The 19,848-nt window shown below is 39.0% G+C and overlaps 2 protein-coding genes across 4 annotated transcripts; both read left to right on the forward strand.

Annotated features, from left to right (window-relative positions):
- Window positions 1-509: 509 nt before the first annotated feature.
- On the forward strand, window positions 510-8,053 carry srgn (serglycin). Its single transcript, XM_067591629.1, has 4 exons — window positions 510-680; window positions 2,789-2,930; window positions 6,786-7,060; window positions 7,198-8,053. The coding sequence occupies exons 1-4, from the start codon at window positions 626-628 to the stop codon at window positions 7,281-7,283; spliced, it is 558 nt and encodes a 185-aa protein (XP_067447730.1). The 5' UTR covers window positions 510-625; the 3' UTR covers window positions 7,284-8,053.
- A 1,432-nt stretch (window positions 8,054-9,485) lies between these two features.
- On the forward strand, window positions 9,486-19,213 carry vps26a (VPS26, retromer complex component A). Of its 3 annotated transcripts, none has more exons than XM_067591616.1 (10): window positions 9,505-9,598; window positions 10,159-10,299; window positions 10,682-10,831; window positions 11,520-11,595; window positions 12,161-12,317; window positions 12,711-12,875; window positions 13,032-13,138; window positions 14,598-14,699; window positions 14,887-14,996; window positions 16,678-19,213. In XM_067591616.1, the coding sequence occupies exons 2-10, from the start codon at window positions 10,297-10,299 to the stop codon at window positions 16,792-16,794; spliced, it is 987 nt and encodes a 328-aa protein (XP_067447717.1). In that variant the 5' UTR covers window positions 9,505-9,598; window positions 10,159-10,296; the 3' UTR covers window positions 16,795-19,213. The 3 variants fall into 3 exon arrangements, with proteins under 3 accessions (XP_067447698.1, XP_067447717.1, XP_067447708.1); XM_067591607.1 differs by having other exon boundaries at window positions 9,506-9,598; window positions 10,134-10,299; XM_067591597.1 differs by lacking the exon at window positions 10,159-10,299 and having other exon boundaries at window positions 9,486-9,598.
- Window positions 19,214-19,848: the final 635 nt, after the last annotated feature.

Genomic DNA, 19,848 nt, shown 5'->3' on the forward strand with positions numbered 1-19,848 from the left:
ATGCTGATACTTCTCTGTTTCAGCCAACAATCTCTGTTTAGCTCTGGGAAACTTTAAAGCGCAAATTTATGATTTCTTAACCCACAACTAAAGGAAAGTTAAAGGGCTGAAACACCACAATCTCTCCCACTCACTCACACCCACAAGGAAAACACTGAATAGCTGTTTCAATAAACCTAAGAGAGGTAAAAAAAACAAAAAAACAACTGAATTCATCTTGTGAGAAAGAAACTCTTCAAAGATGTTATTATCTCAATACTAAACGCAGCCAATTAGGACAAATTGTCGCTTCCTCTCAGTCATTTTAGTATCAGAACACGCAGATTGAATCTTGGCTGATATCTTCAGCTATTTCCTCAAAGTGCTCAGTTACGCAAACCTGATATCTGATATTTGAGGTGGTTAATACAAAAGTTTCCGCTGAGGATGTTCAGCAACTTTTTTTTAAACAAGAAGACTTCAGGAAACCGTGACGCACTAAGAGGGCTGAGCTCTTGCTGTTAAGGGGAGTTTGGCTCGTCTGAAGCGATTTACATTTATTCTTAAGCGCGTAAGGAAGCTGCACTTTGGAAAGCAGTGTCTTTATTTTTTCTCGTTGTTGTGTTAAAGAAAGAAAAAGCTGAGGATGAAATTGATCCTGTTCTTCGTTATCTCCTGCCTCGCCTTACATAACGGGATGGGTAAGTCGGTAGTTTATTTCTGATAAAATCTACTTTCTTTTGAAGTTCTTGTTACCGACGTACAGTAGAGACTTTACTTGGACAGACAGTTGAAACTAGTAGAAACATCCAGACAGCTTAAGTGCCTCTGGGGAACATATTTACAATAACAGAGCAAAGAGTGGCCCAAACTGGGGATTGATAAATAAAGTTATAACAACTGTTCATCTTCACTGGTTTTTGACTGTCAGCATAAAGTGATTACTGGAACTGTGACTCATTTGTTAACGTCAGGTTTCTGTGCCCTCATTTCTGATGGTAAATCTCCCCACCTCCACAGCAGACTGACCATATAGCTTTATAGGCTAATAATAATAATAATAATAATAATAATAATAATAATAATAACACACAACTCTGTTTCTGAGGATAACTTCTTGTAGTGAAGAGCAACACTCTTGTAGAGTAAAAGATGTGAGGTTCCCTCTCATATTAAAGAGTGGAGGCATTTCAGTTTGAACATTTTGTACATGTGATGTAAGGCAGTGGTTCTCAAACCTTTTCACGTCAAGGATCCCTAAAGTGACACAAATTAGACCACAGATCGCTATTTAATAAGGTTTTGTCCAAGGCAGGGTCCTCCATCTGATGAGATTTTTGGTTTTAGATGTTTTATTACAGAAAGCGTATGAAACCCATGACTAAAGTAGTCATACATTATGTCATTGTGGTACTTGGGAGGGAAAGTGAAAATACCCTGGGCTGAGAACTACTAATGTAAGGGAACTTTTTCGACTCTCGCCATGACACAAGTCGTCTATGGATACAAAGAGGAAGAGGCTGGGGAAATACGACCAAAATAAAAATAACATTTCGGTTTATTCTGATTTTTATTATTAAACCTATAAACCACATATTTATTATCCCCCAGTGTGCCTAATATTGTTTGTATCTCACTGTTTACATTTTATTATCATTCGTTTAAGGGATAGACTGATTTCAAAGACATGATAAAAGTCTGTTGTGCTGGTTAATCTCTTCTTCTAACTGTTAAAATTAATGTTCATACTGATGCTCTTATTACAGCCTTTCAACCAATTATTAGATTAACGGGCCTAAATAAGAACATCGGCTTTATTCAGTAGAATGAGGATTAAAAGTGAAATGAAAAATGATGCCTTACTTTGTTGTGAGTGTCACATAACACACACATGCCCAAAAGCCATACAGGCACTTGACACCAAACATAACATCAACAGATAATCATCACTTCATATTAGGCATGACACTGCCTTTTTACTGACCGACTTCCTTCATTTAAAAGGAAGCCACGCGTCTAAGAACACCCATATTTCCTGTGAAATAGTTCTGATATTAAAACAAATGTGAGATAAAGTAGATGGTGCTTGATTATCTTTGGCAGTTGTATTAGTGTGATGCAGAAATGTCGCGCCACCTTTGTTTTTTTTAAAAAAACATTTCAAAATGCTTTATTATTATTAAAGATTTTTCCAATTCTAAAAGTTTCAAGCAATGCCAACAGCCTGGACAAAACAGAAAATAGGGTTTTTAGCAAAGCACTTGTGTGAATTTTGTTTGATGCAACATTCATAAATCCACCACAGATTGCCCAACATCAGTCATCAAACAGTCAAGATGTCACGATGATTAACGTGAACTTCGTGTTCCAGATACGGCTAATGCCGTCAGTGTTATCTTACTTGCTGTGGCAAGGAAACATCTGATGGTTGTTTTTCGTAACATCAATCTGCAGATATTGGTGGAAAATAACAGTTAATTATTTTGCCATCAGATAAGCTCTGTATGAATGTGCTGCTATGTGTTGAGACGACTGTGATGCTGTTATTTCCTAGTCTAACACATCACTGAGGAGAATAAACAGCTCTGAAGCCCATTAGGCCAACCGTCAAATTACACTGTGGCAGAATAACGTTGTAATCTCTTGAAACACTCCAAACATGGAGCTTGTAAATGCTTATTATCACACTAAAATGATCCACGAGTCACCACGCTTTGCCCACAAATATGCTGACTGAGTGAAGGTTGCATAAAATGCTGCATGAAATAAACCATAAACTGAACAGTAACGACACTCTTTCGCTCTACAGGAGCACCCGCAACTGCTGTGTATAAGTTTGTGAGATGTAACCCTGATGGCGACCAGGCGAACTGTGTGACTCACCAAAGTCCAGAGATGGCATGGACTCCAGACCTGCCAGCCAAACTGCCTGCTTCAGCTACACAGTATCTGTAAGTATTCATGTGCTGTGTTGTTTGTGTGCATCACCGTGAAAGTGTAAGAGCATGGGATTTGACGGTTTTGTTGCTAAATCTGAGGCGAGAGTGCCTAGGTAGCAGTGAGTTCACTTCGATGTTAAATGAGTCTGGAAAAACAACACAACTATCTCAAGACACACTGTTGTCAGATGAATGCAGACGTTAAATATAGAAATACTGGATCTTACTTTGGTTAACAAATGGCCAACACAAATGTCACCGTGTGTCTCTGTGTGTGCACTCATGTGTTGTGTGTGTGTGTGTGTGTTTGTGAGTAAGTGTGAGGTAGGTGGCCAAGAAAAGCCAAAATAGAGGACAACATGGAGCGAAAAAAGAAAGTGAAAAGGAACAACAGAGAGAGAGAGCAGGAACGTTAGAGCTAGAATAAGACAGACTTTAAGAGTTTATTTTTCATTGTCACAAAGTAAAGAGGAAGGAGCACAGGGAATTTAAGGTGGCAGATAGTTTTATATCTAACATTTTTTGTATGGTATCATGTGAAAATGTACAGTAGGAAAGTCTAAACTCACAAATGTATTGTATTTAATGAGCTGTAAAGAGTGAAATGACATGAAAACATATTGACACACATTGTGTTTGTGGTGAAGAGACCCAGTTTAAAGTGTTCTCTGGAAGTACACTTGAATGTCTTGCAGTCTCCAATAAAGAAGAAGTTGCAGCATCTTGTTGAAATAGTTAACTAAGAAAGACAGGATGTACTCATAATGTTGTAAGGGATTCAAACCTTCAAACACATTGCATTAATTGCTTTTGAGTTTCATATTTTCTGCACTTTTTCCATTCTATACTGTGCATATATGCAGTGCTACTCTCTCAAATGTCCTGTGGGCCCAGCAGTACATGTAATGATGCCATCTATAGTTTTACTCTGACCAGAATCAATCTGTATGTCATCATGTCTTCTATTGCTAATTAATTTAAATGCTAAATGAATAAAACAATTATATTATTAGTTTATATCTAAATGTACAATATGTGGTTGGCTTGTAGGGTTGGGAATTTGTGCTGTTAATTTCCCTGTGCCCAATGCATGCTGGGATAGGCTAAACACCTTAGCTACCTTGAGTAGGAATAAGTTAGCAAATCAACAGGTTTCTCCTAGAAATTAAAAATTTGTAGATTGTACCAGCCAGCAGTGAGCCAAATTTCGTTTGAGGGCTTCATTTGTCATGGCAAGTTTTTGTATCAACCTTAAAAATAAATAAAGAATATTTCACCTAGCAGAGCACCTCCCTATTTCAGTGCAACTGTAAGATAATCAAGTTCCATATCAAATTATTCACCAAAAGTTAATACATCATAAATCATTTACTCACTAACATCTTGTTTCACATCACAAGAGATGCACATATTTCCATGCCAAAAACAAACAAACAAAAAAACCAAAACAAATTCTTTCCACTTTGAGGCCTTTCAGCTGATTATCACAATGACAGTTTGTTCCTTTGAATCGATTTCTGTAAAGCAAATGGCAGAACGGGTATGTCAAACTGGAAATAAGCTCTCTTGTGCTCCCATGTTGCAAAATTGGACCAAATTTATAGATTTGACTTAATATCTTGTGGCATGCAAAACCCATGCAGAGGTTACACCATCTGTCTTAAAAAGGACATTTTCACACCCCACACCCCCTTTGGCCTCTGCTGTGAAAAGTTATTTACTTTTTGTTTCCCTATGAGCTACTCATAGGCCCAACCATCTCTTTTGGTAGAAGTACGAATTGTGAAGGAATTACATTGTAAATAGTTTGAGCTTAAAAGGAATTCAAACCATCGCTTTTATTTAGACTCCGGATCCAGATTGTTCCATTTAGTTTAACTCTTACTCCAAAACTGTCACTCGTCTGGAAATAATGAGACACTAAAGAACTGCATGTGTGTGCGTTTCTGTGCACATATGGTGTGTATATAATTCTTTTCAATGCTTGTGACTGCTGAGAAAGCCTGTATCACAGTCTTGGTCTTAGCCCTCAGTTTCCTCTTTAGAGTTCCTGTTAACTGACATTGATCCTATCAGTTAAAGACCACACATTTAAAAAAGGAAACTTAAAAAAAAAAGAATACCACAAATCATATTTTTGCCAGCTGTAATCCATCTAAGGCAATGTTGAAATCACACAGTTTGTTCTGAATGGGTTTAATGGGCTATTGCAGATGTACACTGCACATAAAATAAACATGTAAACTCTAAACAGAGACAGACAGAAAACACCAAAAATGGGTTACAGTGAGATTTGCTTCAGCATCAATGAACCAAAGCACATGTTCTCACTGTTTTACTTCTCTGAGCTACTAGCATCATATGATTTTACCTGGTTTGATCAATAAAACTGGTGAAAAGTCCATCTGAAAACTGCAAATACACGATTATGAAGCATTTGATAAACAATCCTGTAAATGATCTGTGATTTAAGGGCAGATAGACACAAAGGAAAGGAGTGTAGAGGAGTTTGTTAGCAAGTGGAAAGTTGTTGAGGACAGACTGAGTAAAAAACTTTAAGATTATTCTCATGGAATGTTTGTGCTGTCAGCAAAACTCTTATCTGACCTCCTGCATCATTCGCTTAAAAACAAGACAGCCTGAGCAGCAGCCTCCCTTTTTGCAGCTCGCCTTGAGCAGGAAGCCAGAGGGAAGTGTTGAGAGGAAGTGCGCCGTGACGCCTGGTGGGCCGCTGTTTCTGGTCTATTGTTTAGCGTCTGAGTATGTGCCATGATGGTCTGATCCTCTGGTTTGAGAAGTAACAGGGATGTAAAAGGGATACAGTAACCGTAAAAACTGTAATATCTTACCTGGACTGGATTAGTACCATTAATAATTTAGGTGTAAGAGCTGACTTCAAGAAAGGAAAGCTGTTTCAAGCTTTTGGTTTTACTTTAAAACCATCACCAAGAAGGAGGTTATGAGGTTGAGAGTATTTTGTGTTGATATGTAAACTATTTATTAGCTTACAAATCTTATACACCTGTTCCTGTTGATGATTTCAAAGCTCCTCTGTTATTCTACTCTTGCTTATCTTAACTGTATAGCTTCAACAAAAGTAGTATCCTTAATATGAAAAAAACATGAAAGAAGCAACACCCATCAACCTTCAACCCTTAAAGGGGACATATCATGCTTTTTGTGGATCTTCTGTTATTTATACACTGCTATAATGTTGGATGTCTATGTTAAACACCGTCAGTGGTCCAAAACTTGTGGTGAACATATGTTAAAATGCTCCCTGAAAGTCAAAAGGCTTTTGTCAAAAGAGCAGGCTTCAGCCCCGGCCTCTATTTCCTCCTTGTGATGACATCAGAGTGTTCACACATGCCCACAAATAGCATCCTACTACTATTGTTTGTTTCCGTAACCTCCCGAGCCTATTAACCAATCAGAACTGAGTGGGCTCATCTGGAGTGTGGGGCCTTAAAGAGAAACACCCTGTTTCAGACAGAGGCTGAACTGAGGGGATGTATTAAGAGCCAGTATAAGATAAATAAGGAGTTTGAACAGTAAATCATGCAGAAATATACAAGTAGAGCCCCAGAATATAAAGATATAGACCTGGAAATGTGCATAATATTCTTCTTGAAAGCTGAAATCTGTTCTAGCTACAGCATGGATGAAGGGGTGTCTAGTGTCAAGTTTGTGAAGTTTTTTGTCACTTTGTTGTTGTTTCTTTGTGCACTTAAAATGTCATCGACAAGAAGGTGACGTTAACGTGAATATATTGTAGTGATAAAGTGAGACAACCTTGTCAAAACAACAGCTCTGATCAGATGAACCAGATCAACATTTCTTAATGTTTGATTCTCATTGTGATTCCAGAGAGGCAGAGCCTGTGGAGGATGAGAGTCCACTCTGGGAGGAGGAAGATGAGGAAGATGAGGAAGTGGAGGAAGAGGAGGAAGAGGAGGAAGAGGAGGAAGAGGAGGAATCACAGATGACCAGTGAAGACAGGGAGTCACCTGTGGTGCCTGAGGAAGGCTCTGGCATTTATGAAGGCTCTGGAGCTGAAGATTCATTCGCAACAGACCTGGCCTCAATGGCTGAGACCGGCTCTGGAGAGTCCTGGACAGAGGAAGACACAGAGCCATTCAGTGGTGATTCTTTTTTTTAACTTTTTGGACAAAGGTCTTAAATGCATGGATGCGATAGTTTTGTACTTCCTCTTTCATGCCTAGACCCTCCTTTTTTCTGTTCCACATAGCCTGATCTGTCTTTGTTGTCCTGCTTGTAGGTGGACGAGCAGATACGAGTATGACGCTTGATGAGGCAAAACCAGCAGAGCACGAGATGAAAGAAGACCACCTTCTGCAGCCGTAGACTCTACTCCCATATGCATGCACACACACAGACACACATACAATTCTAGCATCTATTTTACTTCTATCCTCTCAATCCAAATAGTAAAACAAATATTGCATCATTACCCAGTGGTGGATAAATTTGGTTGCTGAGAGATCGACAAGGGCCAAATATATGTATTTTATATTCTCAGTGTTATTGATGAGAATTATTCTCTTCAGGAACAAAAGAACAACAATGTACATTTAGCTAAAAGAATGGTCTGCTTTAATGAGACACACTGTATACACACTTTAAGTTTTCAGTGATCTGCATTTGTGCTTTCTTGTGGAAAAGAAGTGTGAGTTGGGATATGCTTTTATAATTTTGATATATGCTTTTAAATAATTGTAACACCGGTGCAATATTGGATGTCGACTTTGTCCACGCATTGCTCACTCTGTGCAGCTGAGGTTCCAACCATATTTTTTTGGAGCCCATAAGGCTTGTGTTCCTTTAAAACACACAAAAACTGGACTTATTTATATTATTTGATCCCTTTGTCTCAAATGTTGTGACACTTAACACTTACCCAGTAGGTTTATGCAACCTATTTTGGGAACTTCTGGTCTGCTAGATGGAGCAAGAGAATCTTGCACACAAAAACCCCTCAGGAAGAGATTCACGCAATCTTAACCACTGTGAGCTGAAACATTTTCAATATATGTATCATGCACATGCATGCATTTCGAGCATTGTCTAATTTGCATTTGAAATACTTCTATCAATAAAGGATTTATAATTCAGTATTCAGTTCTGTTTTCAGTTCCTTTTATCGTAACTCCTCTGTTATCTCTTTTTCATCTCCTCAGTCAGTTGGTTAGTTTGTGGATCTCAGGTTTGGATTGACAGGTTTTAATGTTTTGATCCTCATCTGCTCGAGCCCTCAATTTTATGCATTCTAACAACGTGAAAGACTCTCTTTATGCTTTATGGCTGTATACTTTTCTACTTCTTTTCTTCTTACAACTTTTAAACTAAATTGATATAAAGAGAATATGTATGTAATGCAGCAGGCTACTAATCATAAATACTTAATTAGGCAGTCGTGTATATTATACAATAATGATAAATTATATGATACATATGATGTTTTCCTTTAGGACAACAGCAGCACAGAGTAATACAATCACATTACAATAGATATTATTAAAGTTCTTGATTTTAAACAAATTTTCACAAACAACAATACAAAAGGGAAGGTCAGTGAAGAGCCCAGAGGTTATTTTAAACAGCATGACTAAACAGTTTAATTTAAGTTAGAGGTTGACTCATAAATCTGCAGGCAATATTATTGGCCAATACTGGCTTATCACAGATCTATTGGTATTGGCATATATGTCGACAATAAATCGCAATACAGAGATGCCAAAAATATGTGTAAAGGATAGGTTCACAGTTTTCAAGTCAGTCTTAAAACAACAGTCAGGAGCCCAAATGAACATGAACACTCAGGTTTTCCTGGTTGTAATCATTCCTCCTGTTCTTGCTGACCATTAGAAGATCCTTTCTGAATGCTCTTCAAATGTAAGTGATGGGGGACAAAATCCACAGTCTCCGTTTTGAGCAAAAATGTATTTAAAAGTTTATTTGAGCTAATATGAAGCTTCAGCTGTCTGAGTTACTTAAATAAAGTGGATATCTTCACCAATTAAAGTATTTTTTTGTAAAAAAAAAAAAAAAAAAAAAATTCCCTCTTTGTGTCTTGATGGACAGTGTTTTCCTGTTCAGCTGCAGTGGAAGGATCCTAACAAGACCAACAACAACAATGACACTAAAAAGACTGTTACTTTGAATATTTGACTACTTTGGACTGCTGAAGCCTCAGCCTTAGCTTCAAATAAACTTTTAAATGCATTTTTGCACAGAAGGAAGACTGCTGGACTGGATTTTGTCCCCACCAGCACTTACACTGAAAGTGCATCATGAAGGGATCTCTTAATGGTCAGTATGAACAGGAGGAATGATTACAGCTAGAAAAACATGTGTCGGTGTTTAAACGGGCACCTGACTGTTGTTTTAAGACAAACTTGAAAAATAGTGAACCTTTCCTTTAAGCTAAATTGGAAACAGTGTCTACTCATTATATAGTTTATATAGTTATACAAGTTTATTATCATCAGCATCTTCACTATTCTTTGACAACAAGGACCTCACCACCTCCTCCCCCGCCCACACACACATGACCCGGGTCACATGACGGTAAACCTTGATACTACCTCCTGGTTCAGACAGACTGGCTATACAGAGCGAGGCTAGCTGTTTAGCTCCAACTTGTCTAGACGGCCGAGATGGTGAGTGTAAAAAAACAAGCATCAGCTGTCCGGACCGCACTGAAACCAGCCGGCATGTTAATTGATAAAAAACCCAACATTAACACGGACCTCCAGGCGTCGCTTGACAGCAGCTATTTGCTATTTAAACCGGTCAGGAAAGCTAGCTGTGTTGGCCGAATTAGCACAGTACGAGGCCGCCTCTGGTTTCTCTGTGATATTTTGGTTAGCCAGCGGGCTACCAGTAACTTAATGTGTCGGTGAATAACTGATATAATCTAATGTTATCGCAGGTTGTTCAAGTTAATGGTTGACTTACTAAGAGACATGTCATGTGTCACATGTTATGATGATGTTGTTGACCGGTTAGCTCGATGCAATGTGAAGTATGTGACAGGCAGATGTTGGAGTAGCTTTACAGCAACAGCTCATGAAATTACTGCATCCATCGCTCATTGATTCAACTAGTTGAAGGCTAAATTACAAACCTAAGTACTGACTAAGATGACGTTTTATTGTAGTTACTAACCTTGTAATTTGCTTATCTCTAACTCAGTGGGGGAGATCTGGTTTCTTTACAGGAGCCCACCCAGCTTTATAAAAAATGCACACACTCTTGGGGATGCAGTGATTGAAAGCATCCCACTTCTGTCCAGCCAGTGACATCTTGATGATTGGGCTGATTTCATCCAGATTTTGCCGCCCCTGCATGTTGAGACATGGTGTGTTTGTGACTTTGTGCCAGCTCACAGGGAAATAATGTGGTTGTGGAGCAGGCGATGAGTGATTAAATTAGTGTGGTAATAACAGTGTCCTGCACACGTCCATCAGCTGATGTGTTGACATGTGGTGGTGTAAATGATTATGAAATGCATATAAACAAACTCTGTTGGATGTAGTTCAGTCTCTTGTAGTTTAGTATGTCTGTAAACTCAAAATGCAGCCTCAGTTCTGTCACAGTAACTTGAAACTGGGACTAATAGTGTTTCAATAACTAGTCAGCTACTAAAAACTAGAAGAGTCCTGGTCTGTTTTGTTTCAGAGAGTGCACACTTCGATTCTGTCTATAATTTTGTGTCTCATGTTTTTGCACTCTGTATCCAGAGTTTCCTAGGGGGTTTGTTTGGGCCGGTATGTGAGATAGATGTGCTGCTGAACGATGCAGAGAGCAGAAAGACAGCCGAGTTGAAGACAGAAGATGGGAAAGTGGAGAAACATTACCTGTTCTACGATGGAGAGTCTGTGTCTGGCAAGGTAAACCCAGTCTGCATAATATATCTAAAACAGGCTTCCACACACATGAAGCAGGGTTTATTTGTGCTGTCTTTTTTTTTAATTAGTAAACAGCACTTCTCTCTTTTACTAAGCCCAGTGGGAAATTAAGAGTCTTTTGATATGTGTGTAAGATTTGCTCTGACTTTTGTAGAACATGAAGTGGTTATGCTTACTATCTGTGAATGTATCAGCTCATATATCAGCTTTATTTGATAATATTGTGGTCAACCCGATATTACTTTTTCCTCCTTGTGTTTGGCCAATTGGCTTCCAACTCTTCTTCTGTCGTCTAACACGACTATCAATTTAGAAACCATGAAATTAACATCTTCGAGTTTCATTAAGTATCATCTTCACAATGTTTTTTTTTCTTGAGAGATTAACTTGTTTTGATGAGAACCTGTACCAACACTTACAAAAACACATATCAGTGTGGTAACAGCAGATATGTGATAGCTAAATATGTTATAATACTAATGTAATATGTAAAAACTATGGACAGCAGTAAGAAAGAAATATTTTTCTATGTTCTTCAAAGGGAGACTTGCTTAGTTTCACTGCGTCAAAGTCAGAGATATTTATAGATTTGGAATACTGTCAAATTACTGTAACAACATGCTTTTTTGGTTCATAAGATACTCGATCACAGCAAATGTTTATCCTCCAGGTGAATCTAAATGTGAAGCAGGGAGGAAAACGACTCGAACACCAGGGCATCCGCATTGAGTTTGTTGGACAGATAGGTGAGCATGATCGAAGTGCTGCATTTATCACTTTCTGTTATCACTATTTTCCTGCCTTCTGCATAAGATATGAAGAAGTAACTACTACTGACAACGTAACCTAAATATTTTTGTTGCTCTCATGGTAGTAGGATGGTGCTAATGGATGTATTCTGTCTGACACTTAAAACCTCTAAATTGTCTTAAACTTTATAATTATCTCCTGTATGCGGCATGAAATATCAGACATGCTCATTGGGTCATCGAGCCTCATAGCTGGAAAGCTGCTTGTCAACAGTAGGCAGTTTTCTCACGTGGCTAAAAGATTTAACAGAGCATGTGGTTGTCATGTGCAGCCTACCATAGTGGAGTTAAACCCTCCTCCAATTGTATTTGCAGTAGAAGGAGGGTAATGAGGGCAGTGTGTGGAAAGAGCATGGGATCCTGAAATAAAACTCATATATAATGCTTAACTATGTCACCTAAACAGGTGTGATAAATTTGGAGACTCTTGTGGTTACTAATTTGTTTAAACTGACACTTTTCTGACCACAAGCCTCTCTAAATCCAATCTTCTGTGTTTCAGAGCTGTTCTCTGATAAGAGCAACACTCATGAGTTTGTGGACTTGGTGAAAGAGTTGGCTTTACCTGGAGAACTCACACAGAACAGGAGCTACGACTTTGAGTTCATGCAGGTGGAGAAGCCCTACGAGTCCTATACTGGAGCTAATGTCAGGCTAAGGTATATTCATAACACAAATGTTGGGTTCTGTTATATAATTAATCACATGGAGTGTCATCATTGATCATTGGGTATTCATGTTAACCTCATAGCCTATATGATTAATAAAGTATTCAAAATTATTAGATGATTAATGGATAATCAAAGTGATCATAAGTTCCACCCCTAGGTTGTTAATATTACATCTTAAACACTGCAACATAATTCTGGCCAAATTTGACTGAACAATGCATAAGAAATTGCACCAGCTGGTTAAAATATGTTAGAAATATGTTCTGGGTTGTTGAATTAGACATGAAATATGTATGTATATCTTTCTAGATTGGGTGGCAGCATTTTCCGAGTTGTTTCAGTCTGGTTCTTAAGCTTCTATTGTTTGTGTTTTTCCTGCAGGTATTTCCTCAGAGTGACAATAGTCCGTCGTCTGTCTGACCTAGTGAAGGAGTATGAGCTGATTGTCCACCAGCTAGCCACCTACCCAGACGTTAACAACTCGATCAAGATGGAGGTTGGCATAGAAGACTGTCTTCACATCGAGTTTGAATACAATAAATCCAAGTAAGATCAGCATTGTTTTAACTTCTCTGATAGTCTTTGTTGCTTCCTCAGTAAACCCCAAATAAGACGCATTTATCCTTAATTCAGTTTGAGTTTAGATGAAAACTTCTGCCAAATGACAAAATGTCAAATGTTATGTTAAAATGTCATTGCTAGATACCACCTAAAGGACGTGATTGTTGGGAAGATCTACTTCCTACTGGTCAGGATCAAGATCCAACACATGGAGCTACAGCTCATCAAGAAGGAGATGACGGGCATAGGTGAGAATCTGTGGACCAATAGCATGACACTGTGCTACAAAATTCTGTAGTTGGTTTATTCCTCCGTTAAGTAATTATATTAAACCTGCAGTGCGGAACTTTTGTCTCCCCCTTCTGGCAGTGAGAGTGATTACAAAAGCACTGTTGACTAGGGATGCACGATATTATTGGCACGTCATCGGTATTAGCCGATAAAAGCTCTAAAATGAAATATCGGCATTGGCGAATTCTACCGATTATTAGAGGCCGATATGTCGCCTTCCCCTCCGCCGCCTGACTGTGCTTCCCTCAATGGACTGTTTCATCCTGATGGTCCTGGTGCTTCCTCCGCAGGCTCCACTTCACTCAGCTGCCCGTCAGACCAGCTGCTTCTTCCCACTTTTTAACCTGAATAACAAACCGGTGCTCGGTGCTCCGGTTGGATCCACATGGAGAGCCGGGGCTAACGTTAGCTGGAAGGCTAGCTGGAAGGCTAGCTGGCTGTGCTTCCCTCCAGTCATGCTGCGGCTAACGCCCCCCAGCTAATGTTAGCCCCGGCTCTTCAGGTGGATCCAACCGGAGCACCGAGCACCGGTTTGTTATTCAGGTTAAAGGTGGGAAGAAGCAGCGGGTCTGACGGGCAGCTGAGTGAAGTGGAGCCTGCGGAGGAAACACCGTGACTGTCGGCGTGAAACAGTCCACGGAGGAGCTGCTATGTTCAGCTGCACCGATAGGAAACACTTCGGCTGCCAGGATGTACCACTCTGTTTGGAAAAAAAAAAGTTCTTCTTTTTGGTTTATACCGGCGGTTGGCAACCAGCGTATTAGGTGCATTACCGCCACCTTCTGCTCCGGAGTGTGAACCAGAGATTAAATCCTACACATTAATCCTGTCTGTCTCATAAACTCAAAGAAAACTCTACTGCTCCACCCACTTGGCAGGTTCATTCAAGTTTTAATGCTGAGCTCCTGAACTCCAGTCTTCCTAAGTTCTTCCTTCATATATTGTCTTTCTTACTTGGTACAATCTATGATTGCATGCATAATAGTCTCCTCAGCCAGCTGGAAAAAATATGTGTATATATCGGCAATCGGCCACAATGAGTTGGAAATATCGGCATATCGGATATCGACAAAAAATCCAATATCGTGCATCCCTACTGTCGACACATGCTGACGTCATAGCCTACTCCGTTGCTACTGCTGCAGCTGTAAAATGGTGGATAAATTGTTTTGAGCGTCACACAACCCCCACGAAATGACTCATTTCACTATCAGAATTTGATCCATTCAGTCCGATAACATTTGGAAAGTCAAGAAGAGCCGCATGATTAAATTATTTTCTCCCCATTCAAGTTAGCAGAGGGCTAATTGGAAGTTAAGCAGCTCGGCTGGTGGAAGTCTCTGGTGCGCATGATCTGCCCATAGAGCATATGCAGTATGCATTTTCTGTCTGTCTTATTGTCGTTCTGCTTTTCAGGTCCCAGTACTACCACAGAGACTGAGACGGTTGCTAAGTATGAGATCATGGATGGAGCTCCAGTTAAAGGAGAATCAATCCCTATCAGACTGTTCCTGGCAGGTGAGTTTTTTGTTAAGAGTAGTAGCTGGTACCGTCACCACTGAGGTGTCTTCAGTGGTAATCAGGGCTTGAAGGCTGTTAAAGGCATAGGGCTATTTAAGATGCAGTCTGTATCTTCCTCAGAGGATAATACAAATAAAGTTTAGAGATAAAGTTTGAGCATATCACATCTTTTGATTCATAACAGGATATGACCTGACACCCACCATGAGGGATGTCAACAAGAAGTTCTCTGTACGTTACTTCCTTAACCTGGTGCTGGTGGATGAAGAAGACAGGAGATACTTTAAACAACAGGTAACACACTTGCACATGCAGCAGTATTATTCTACACTCTCGCTATCACTGAGCTAATATCTGTAACTGTTTCCTCGGCACACAGAGACACACATGAATCAATGAGTATCAGCTAAGCTGTGTCTGTAGCCCCAGATATGGAAGCATTTTTAAGTACCAAAAGGTGAACCTAAATATTTGTGATTTTTAGTCTTAATCTCTTATCTGCTAGCGCCTTAAAAATTTCTACATTTTTTGACACAGATCTTAAAAGCTTATTTTTCCAGTGCCAGAACCTCTGTATCATTTTGACACTGCTATGGAGAAATGTCAAACAATACTCACATGAAACAGTGCAGAGTTTACTTTTGTGTGATTTATACTTTAAAGTTTCCATTAAAAGTGGTGTTTAGAACAAGAGGAAGCACTCATAAGTTATATTTCATAATCGGGCAGAATTTGCATCCAAAAGATATTTGTTTGCACTGCATTTTAATATCTGTGTGTCTTGGTGCTTTGCTACAAGCTTGTCTGTCACACAGGCCTGCAGCAGCAGAATTAACATGCAAAGAGTTTGTCTCTGCCTATGACAAATTGATTGAAATGTTGATTCAGTTAATTAACGGTATATTTGAGGTGTAATTTTATAATCCACTGGTAAACTATCATGAATTAACGGGATCCTGTGTAGGTCTTGACTTCTAGTAATGATATGGAGCTATTCTTATAATTGGTTGCCACTTTTTTTGTATTTTGCAAGTGCACATGCACAGATGCAAACACAAGTCAGCACAATTCACATCCTGTTGTTAGTCTTGTGCTACTCCGCTGATCAACAGTTGGTGGTGGTACTGCGCCAAGAACAGTTGCAATGACTATGAAAGGCAGTGAAGAAGGAGACCGGCATCAAACAAATATGAATGTAAACAATGCACAATTTAAAATATTTGCAAATGTTTTATTATAATGAAGTAAGTCTTGCATTCAACACATTTGTTAGACCTCAAGGACACACAATGCGTTTTGGTAAGAAACATGGAATTTAAACATAACTTTTGTCTGTTTACAAGAAAACTCCACAGGTCCCCTTAAAGGTGCAATATACGACATTCAGCCCTACTAGATGTTGCGCTGGAACACCAGCATCTCAGACCAAAACAAATACAGTGTGTAGTCAATAAAGTTGGGAAAAAATCAAATATGGATCAAGATTCTGTCATTGCATTGCCCATTTCTTGCCTCAGATATTTTCAGAAACATATTTTAGTGTACTGTTTAGCCATAATATAAGAAAGTTTGCGACCCGGCAGCCATGCTGAAAATGGACGCAGGGAGGGAGGGACTCATCATCAAATCAACAAAGAACAGAGAAGCTGGAATTACGATACACACAGAGGGAGTGTGACTTCATTCTCTGCTCAGGACGCCATTACTCCAATATATCTTTATATACTAAATAGTTTTTTGCTGACATCTAGTGCGGCTGAATGTTGTATATTTCAGCTTTAACCACCAGTCTGATTGTCTGTCTGTTCTTCAGGAGAGTTTTTCTTAAGACTATTAAAGTGCATTTATCCTTTCCTGCATTCTTTTAGTTCTTGTTTTTCTTCTTTTGTATGCATCTATTTGACAACCACAACACTTTTAATCGGGATGAATGAAAGTTTTCCTTCATTCGCTCCTCTGTGTTCTCTGTGTTTAGGAGATTGTTTTGTGGAGAAAAGCTCCAGAGAAGCTGAGAAAAAGAAACTTCCATCAGCGCTACGAGTCCCCCGAGTCCCGAACCCAGCCACTTAACGCAGAGCAGCCAGAGATGTGAGGGCTACGCTACGAACTGAAAATACACACAGACACACCCCAACTCTTCACTGCTGAACAGCCAGAGGTGTGAGGGCTGCCCCACTATCTCCCTGGACTGAGAAATTTCTGTATACATACCTTCAGACATCCCCGCCCGCCCCCCCTCACCCCATCACAGCTTCTAATGTGAGCTGTCCTACCACGGTCACCTGCCCCCCCCAGGACTGAAACATACTCGCATACAGATGCACAAGCATACAATCCAAGTCTGCTGAATGCTAAATGTCAAGGCAAGAGTGCAAATCAAATCGACCCACGTAAGGAGCAGTGAGGCAGTCTATTTGATCTCGGCCCCTCCGACTGAAACACACACACACACACAAGCACACGAGTGAAGCCATACAGTCTCAGTTTGCTGAACACATAATAAAACAGGAACAAAGACGAAAAAGAAGACATGGCTACAGACGACCACCACATCATTTATCCCTTCTTCTGCAACAAGAACTTCTTTTTGTTTGGGGATCAGCTTGAACAAAGGACATGAGTCAACACACACACTCTGTGTTTATTTACAATACCTGACCTTAAGCTATAATGATGCCACAGTGCTCTCGTTCATCCTTCTAGCAGGGAAATAAATAATTTCCCAGTTACAGAATATGGTAAGTATGTTACAACCATTCACAAACAGCTTTTTCCATGCAAATGTCTGCTTAATTGGGAAATGAGCTTAGTGCAACAAATGTCCATCTTAACATCATTTTAATCATATATTTAATCTTAAAATATGATTATTTTGTTTAAGTGACAAAATCGAACCGGTTTCTAGTTCCAGCCCACTTCTCATTTCATTCCAGAAATATTTAAAATGTTTAGGCAAGATAGAAACATAATTTCTGTGTCAATTATTGCATAAAATCATCATACTGTTACTAAGAGACACTCAATACATTTCAGTCTCTTCTTAAGATGAATATTTGATGCAGTTTCCACTGATTGAGTCTGTCAGGTTACTACAGGGTTGCCTACAAATTTATCTAACGGTTATGATTCAGAGTTTTACTGTGTTTTTCCATCTAAAGTCAAGATGTTTCTCTGGCAACAGGCATTTTGTTTGACCTTGAAATTGCTGTACATTTATGACAAATGCTCAAGGATGGAAACCATTTGTTGTTGGTCTTCCAAAGTTATTTAAAGGATCAATTCATCCAAATTTAAGAAAAGAATGATGAATGTCTTTAGTAGGATACCACTAGGGGTAGGATTTTTTCGTCATTTGGGTGAACCGAACCTTTAAGTTTCTACATCAGCTCTGGTTTCAGCTGACTCTCAGTTCAGTCAGTAAAAGATATACTGTAGATTTTCTTGAATTTCTAAGATTCACAAGTCAAAACGGTTGAAAAGATGAGAAAGCTGTCCGGCTGCTTTTAACCTGGAAATGAATATGCCCTCACCGCATGAATAGCAGTCTCTATTTACATTTGAATGATCAAATAGAAAACTGAAATGATGCTAGCTCTCATCAGCAGACTGTAGATTCACTGTTTCCATCAGTTTCACTTACTTTTTTCATAGGATGGGGAGTTTTTGAGCCTGTTGGTTTGTTTTAAGTAGAATAGTAATGTAATAAATGGCTCGTGTCTGCTACTGTAAGCACTGGAAGGGATGCAGTATCAATATACTGTTAAATCCAGCATTGTTCCACTGTGATGCCCAGATTGGCAGCTTAGGTCCTGCTTTAAAGATGCACATACAGCTATGTGATGTCACCGGTCCCGTATGTAGGGCGATTCTGCCCATAAGCTCTGATCTGTGGCCAGTTTTGCACTTTGCCCTCCGATGCTGTTTAAAAGGGGCATGGAAGCTGAAACAAAACATCACTCAAGGACAACTTCACCTCAGAGATCTCCTGTATCTGTAATGGAAATTATACTGTCATTTATATATCACTAGTTTTAATTGGACTCACTAAGTATAATATTTTGTTGCTTTTTGACACCAACATGTGCAACTCATGCCGCCATGTTACATGTTTCATAAACTTCTGGACACTCAGATGTACAATTGAGCTTTTTTTTTGTTTGTTTCTTCACACTAGTGTTGAATGTGCATTTTGTTTGTTTTTCCTTTATTTGGGAACAGTATAATTTATTTGCAGTAATGCTTTGTTTCTTTTTTGCCTGTCAGACATAATTTCTGTCTCTCTGAACACTGTACAGGTAGAGTTTGTTTGGTGTACTTTAAATGCCTTCAATGGTAATGAAGAAAACACTTAAATGCCAAAACTCTCTGCCCCTGTCTTATCTACTGCATGTTAATCTTTACACAGTGTCTAATCATGCCATTGATGCGTGTGTATGATAATATGTGTATATATACACCGAACCCAAATATATAGTTAAAATGAATCGTGAATAAAGCAAATTTATACTGAATATCTTTTGAATGACACTTTTTTTTAAAAACAAATATCCGAAGTTTTGGTTTGAAGAGTTGAAAGGTCAAAAGTAATAAGTAAAAACAAACAAACATAAACATACAAATACAACATAAATAAATGTCAATGTATAAAAATGTTTAATATACAATGAGTTGACTAACTGGTTTCAGTCTAAGCCTGAGAAGGATTCCTTCATGTCTTGCACACCAGATCAACAATGAAGATGGAGATAAACAATGAAGACAATAGTGTTTGGAGGTGGTTGATTTGCTGTATTGATTAAGATGATGACAGCCTCTTTTTGCCTCACAACGTCCGGACCCTTTACACTCTAGACCATAAAAAATGTGTTGAGGTCTGTGTGGATAATACTAAAGATGCTCTAATAACATCTAAACCGTCTCTGAAAATACCTACAGCCTCCAGGTGCTGCAGTGTTGTGCCCAACTAAGCTGAGTCACAGACATTTATTAAATGAAAGTCAACTATCCGATGACTGTCCATTTTCAAAGACTTAGTCAATGCAGAAATGAGGATAGTACAGCATACAGTACCAGAAGAGTGAAACTCCACCTGTAAACACTTCAACTACGGAGGTGTCCTTGGTGTTGCCTGTTCATAATTTGCTAT

This window comes from Thunnus thynnus, chromosome 1, assembly GCF_963924715.1.
Source record: "Thunnus thynnus chromosome 1, fThuThy2.1, whole genome shotgun sequence".
Classification (NCBI taxonomy): Eukaryota; Metazoa; Chordata; class Actinopteri; order Scombriformes; family Scombridae; genus Thunnus; species Thunnus thynnus.

Coding starts and splice junctions, on each gene's coding strand:
- srgn (XM_067591629.1), top strand. CDS start 626: ATGAAATTGATCCTGTTCTTCGTTATCTCCTGCCTCGCCTTACATAAC. Junction 681..2,788: donor CGCCTTACATAACGGGATGG/GTAAGTCGGTAG, acceptor TTCGCTCTACAG/GAGCACCCGCAACTGCTGTG. Junction 7,061..7,197: donor AGACACAGAGCCATTCAGTG/GTGATTCTTTTT, acceptor TCCTGCTTGTAG/GTGGACGAGCAGATACGAGT.
- vps26a (XM_067591597.1), top strand. Junction 12,318..12,710: donor GGAGCTAATGTCAGGCTAAG/GTATATTCATAA, acceptor TTTTTCCTGCAG/GTATTTCCTCAGAGTGACAA. Junction 14,997..16,677: donor GGAGATACTTTAAACAACAG/GTAACACACTTG, acceptor CTCTGTGTTTAG/GAGATTGTTTTGTGGAGAAA.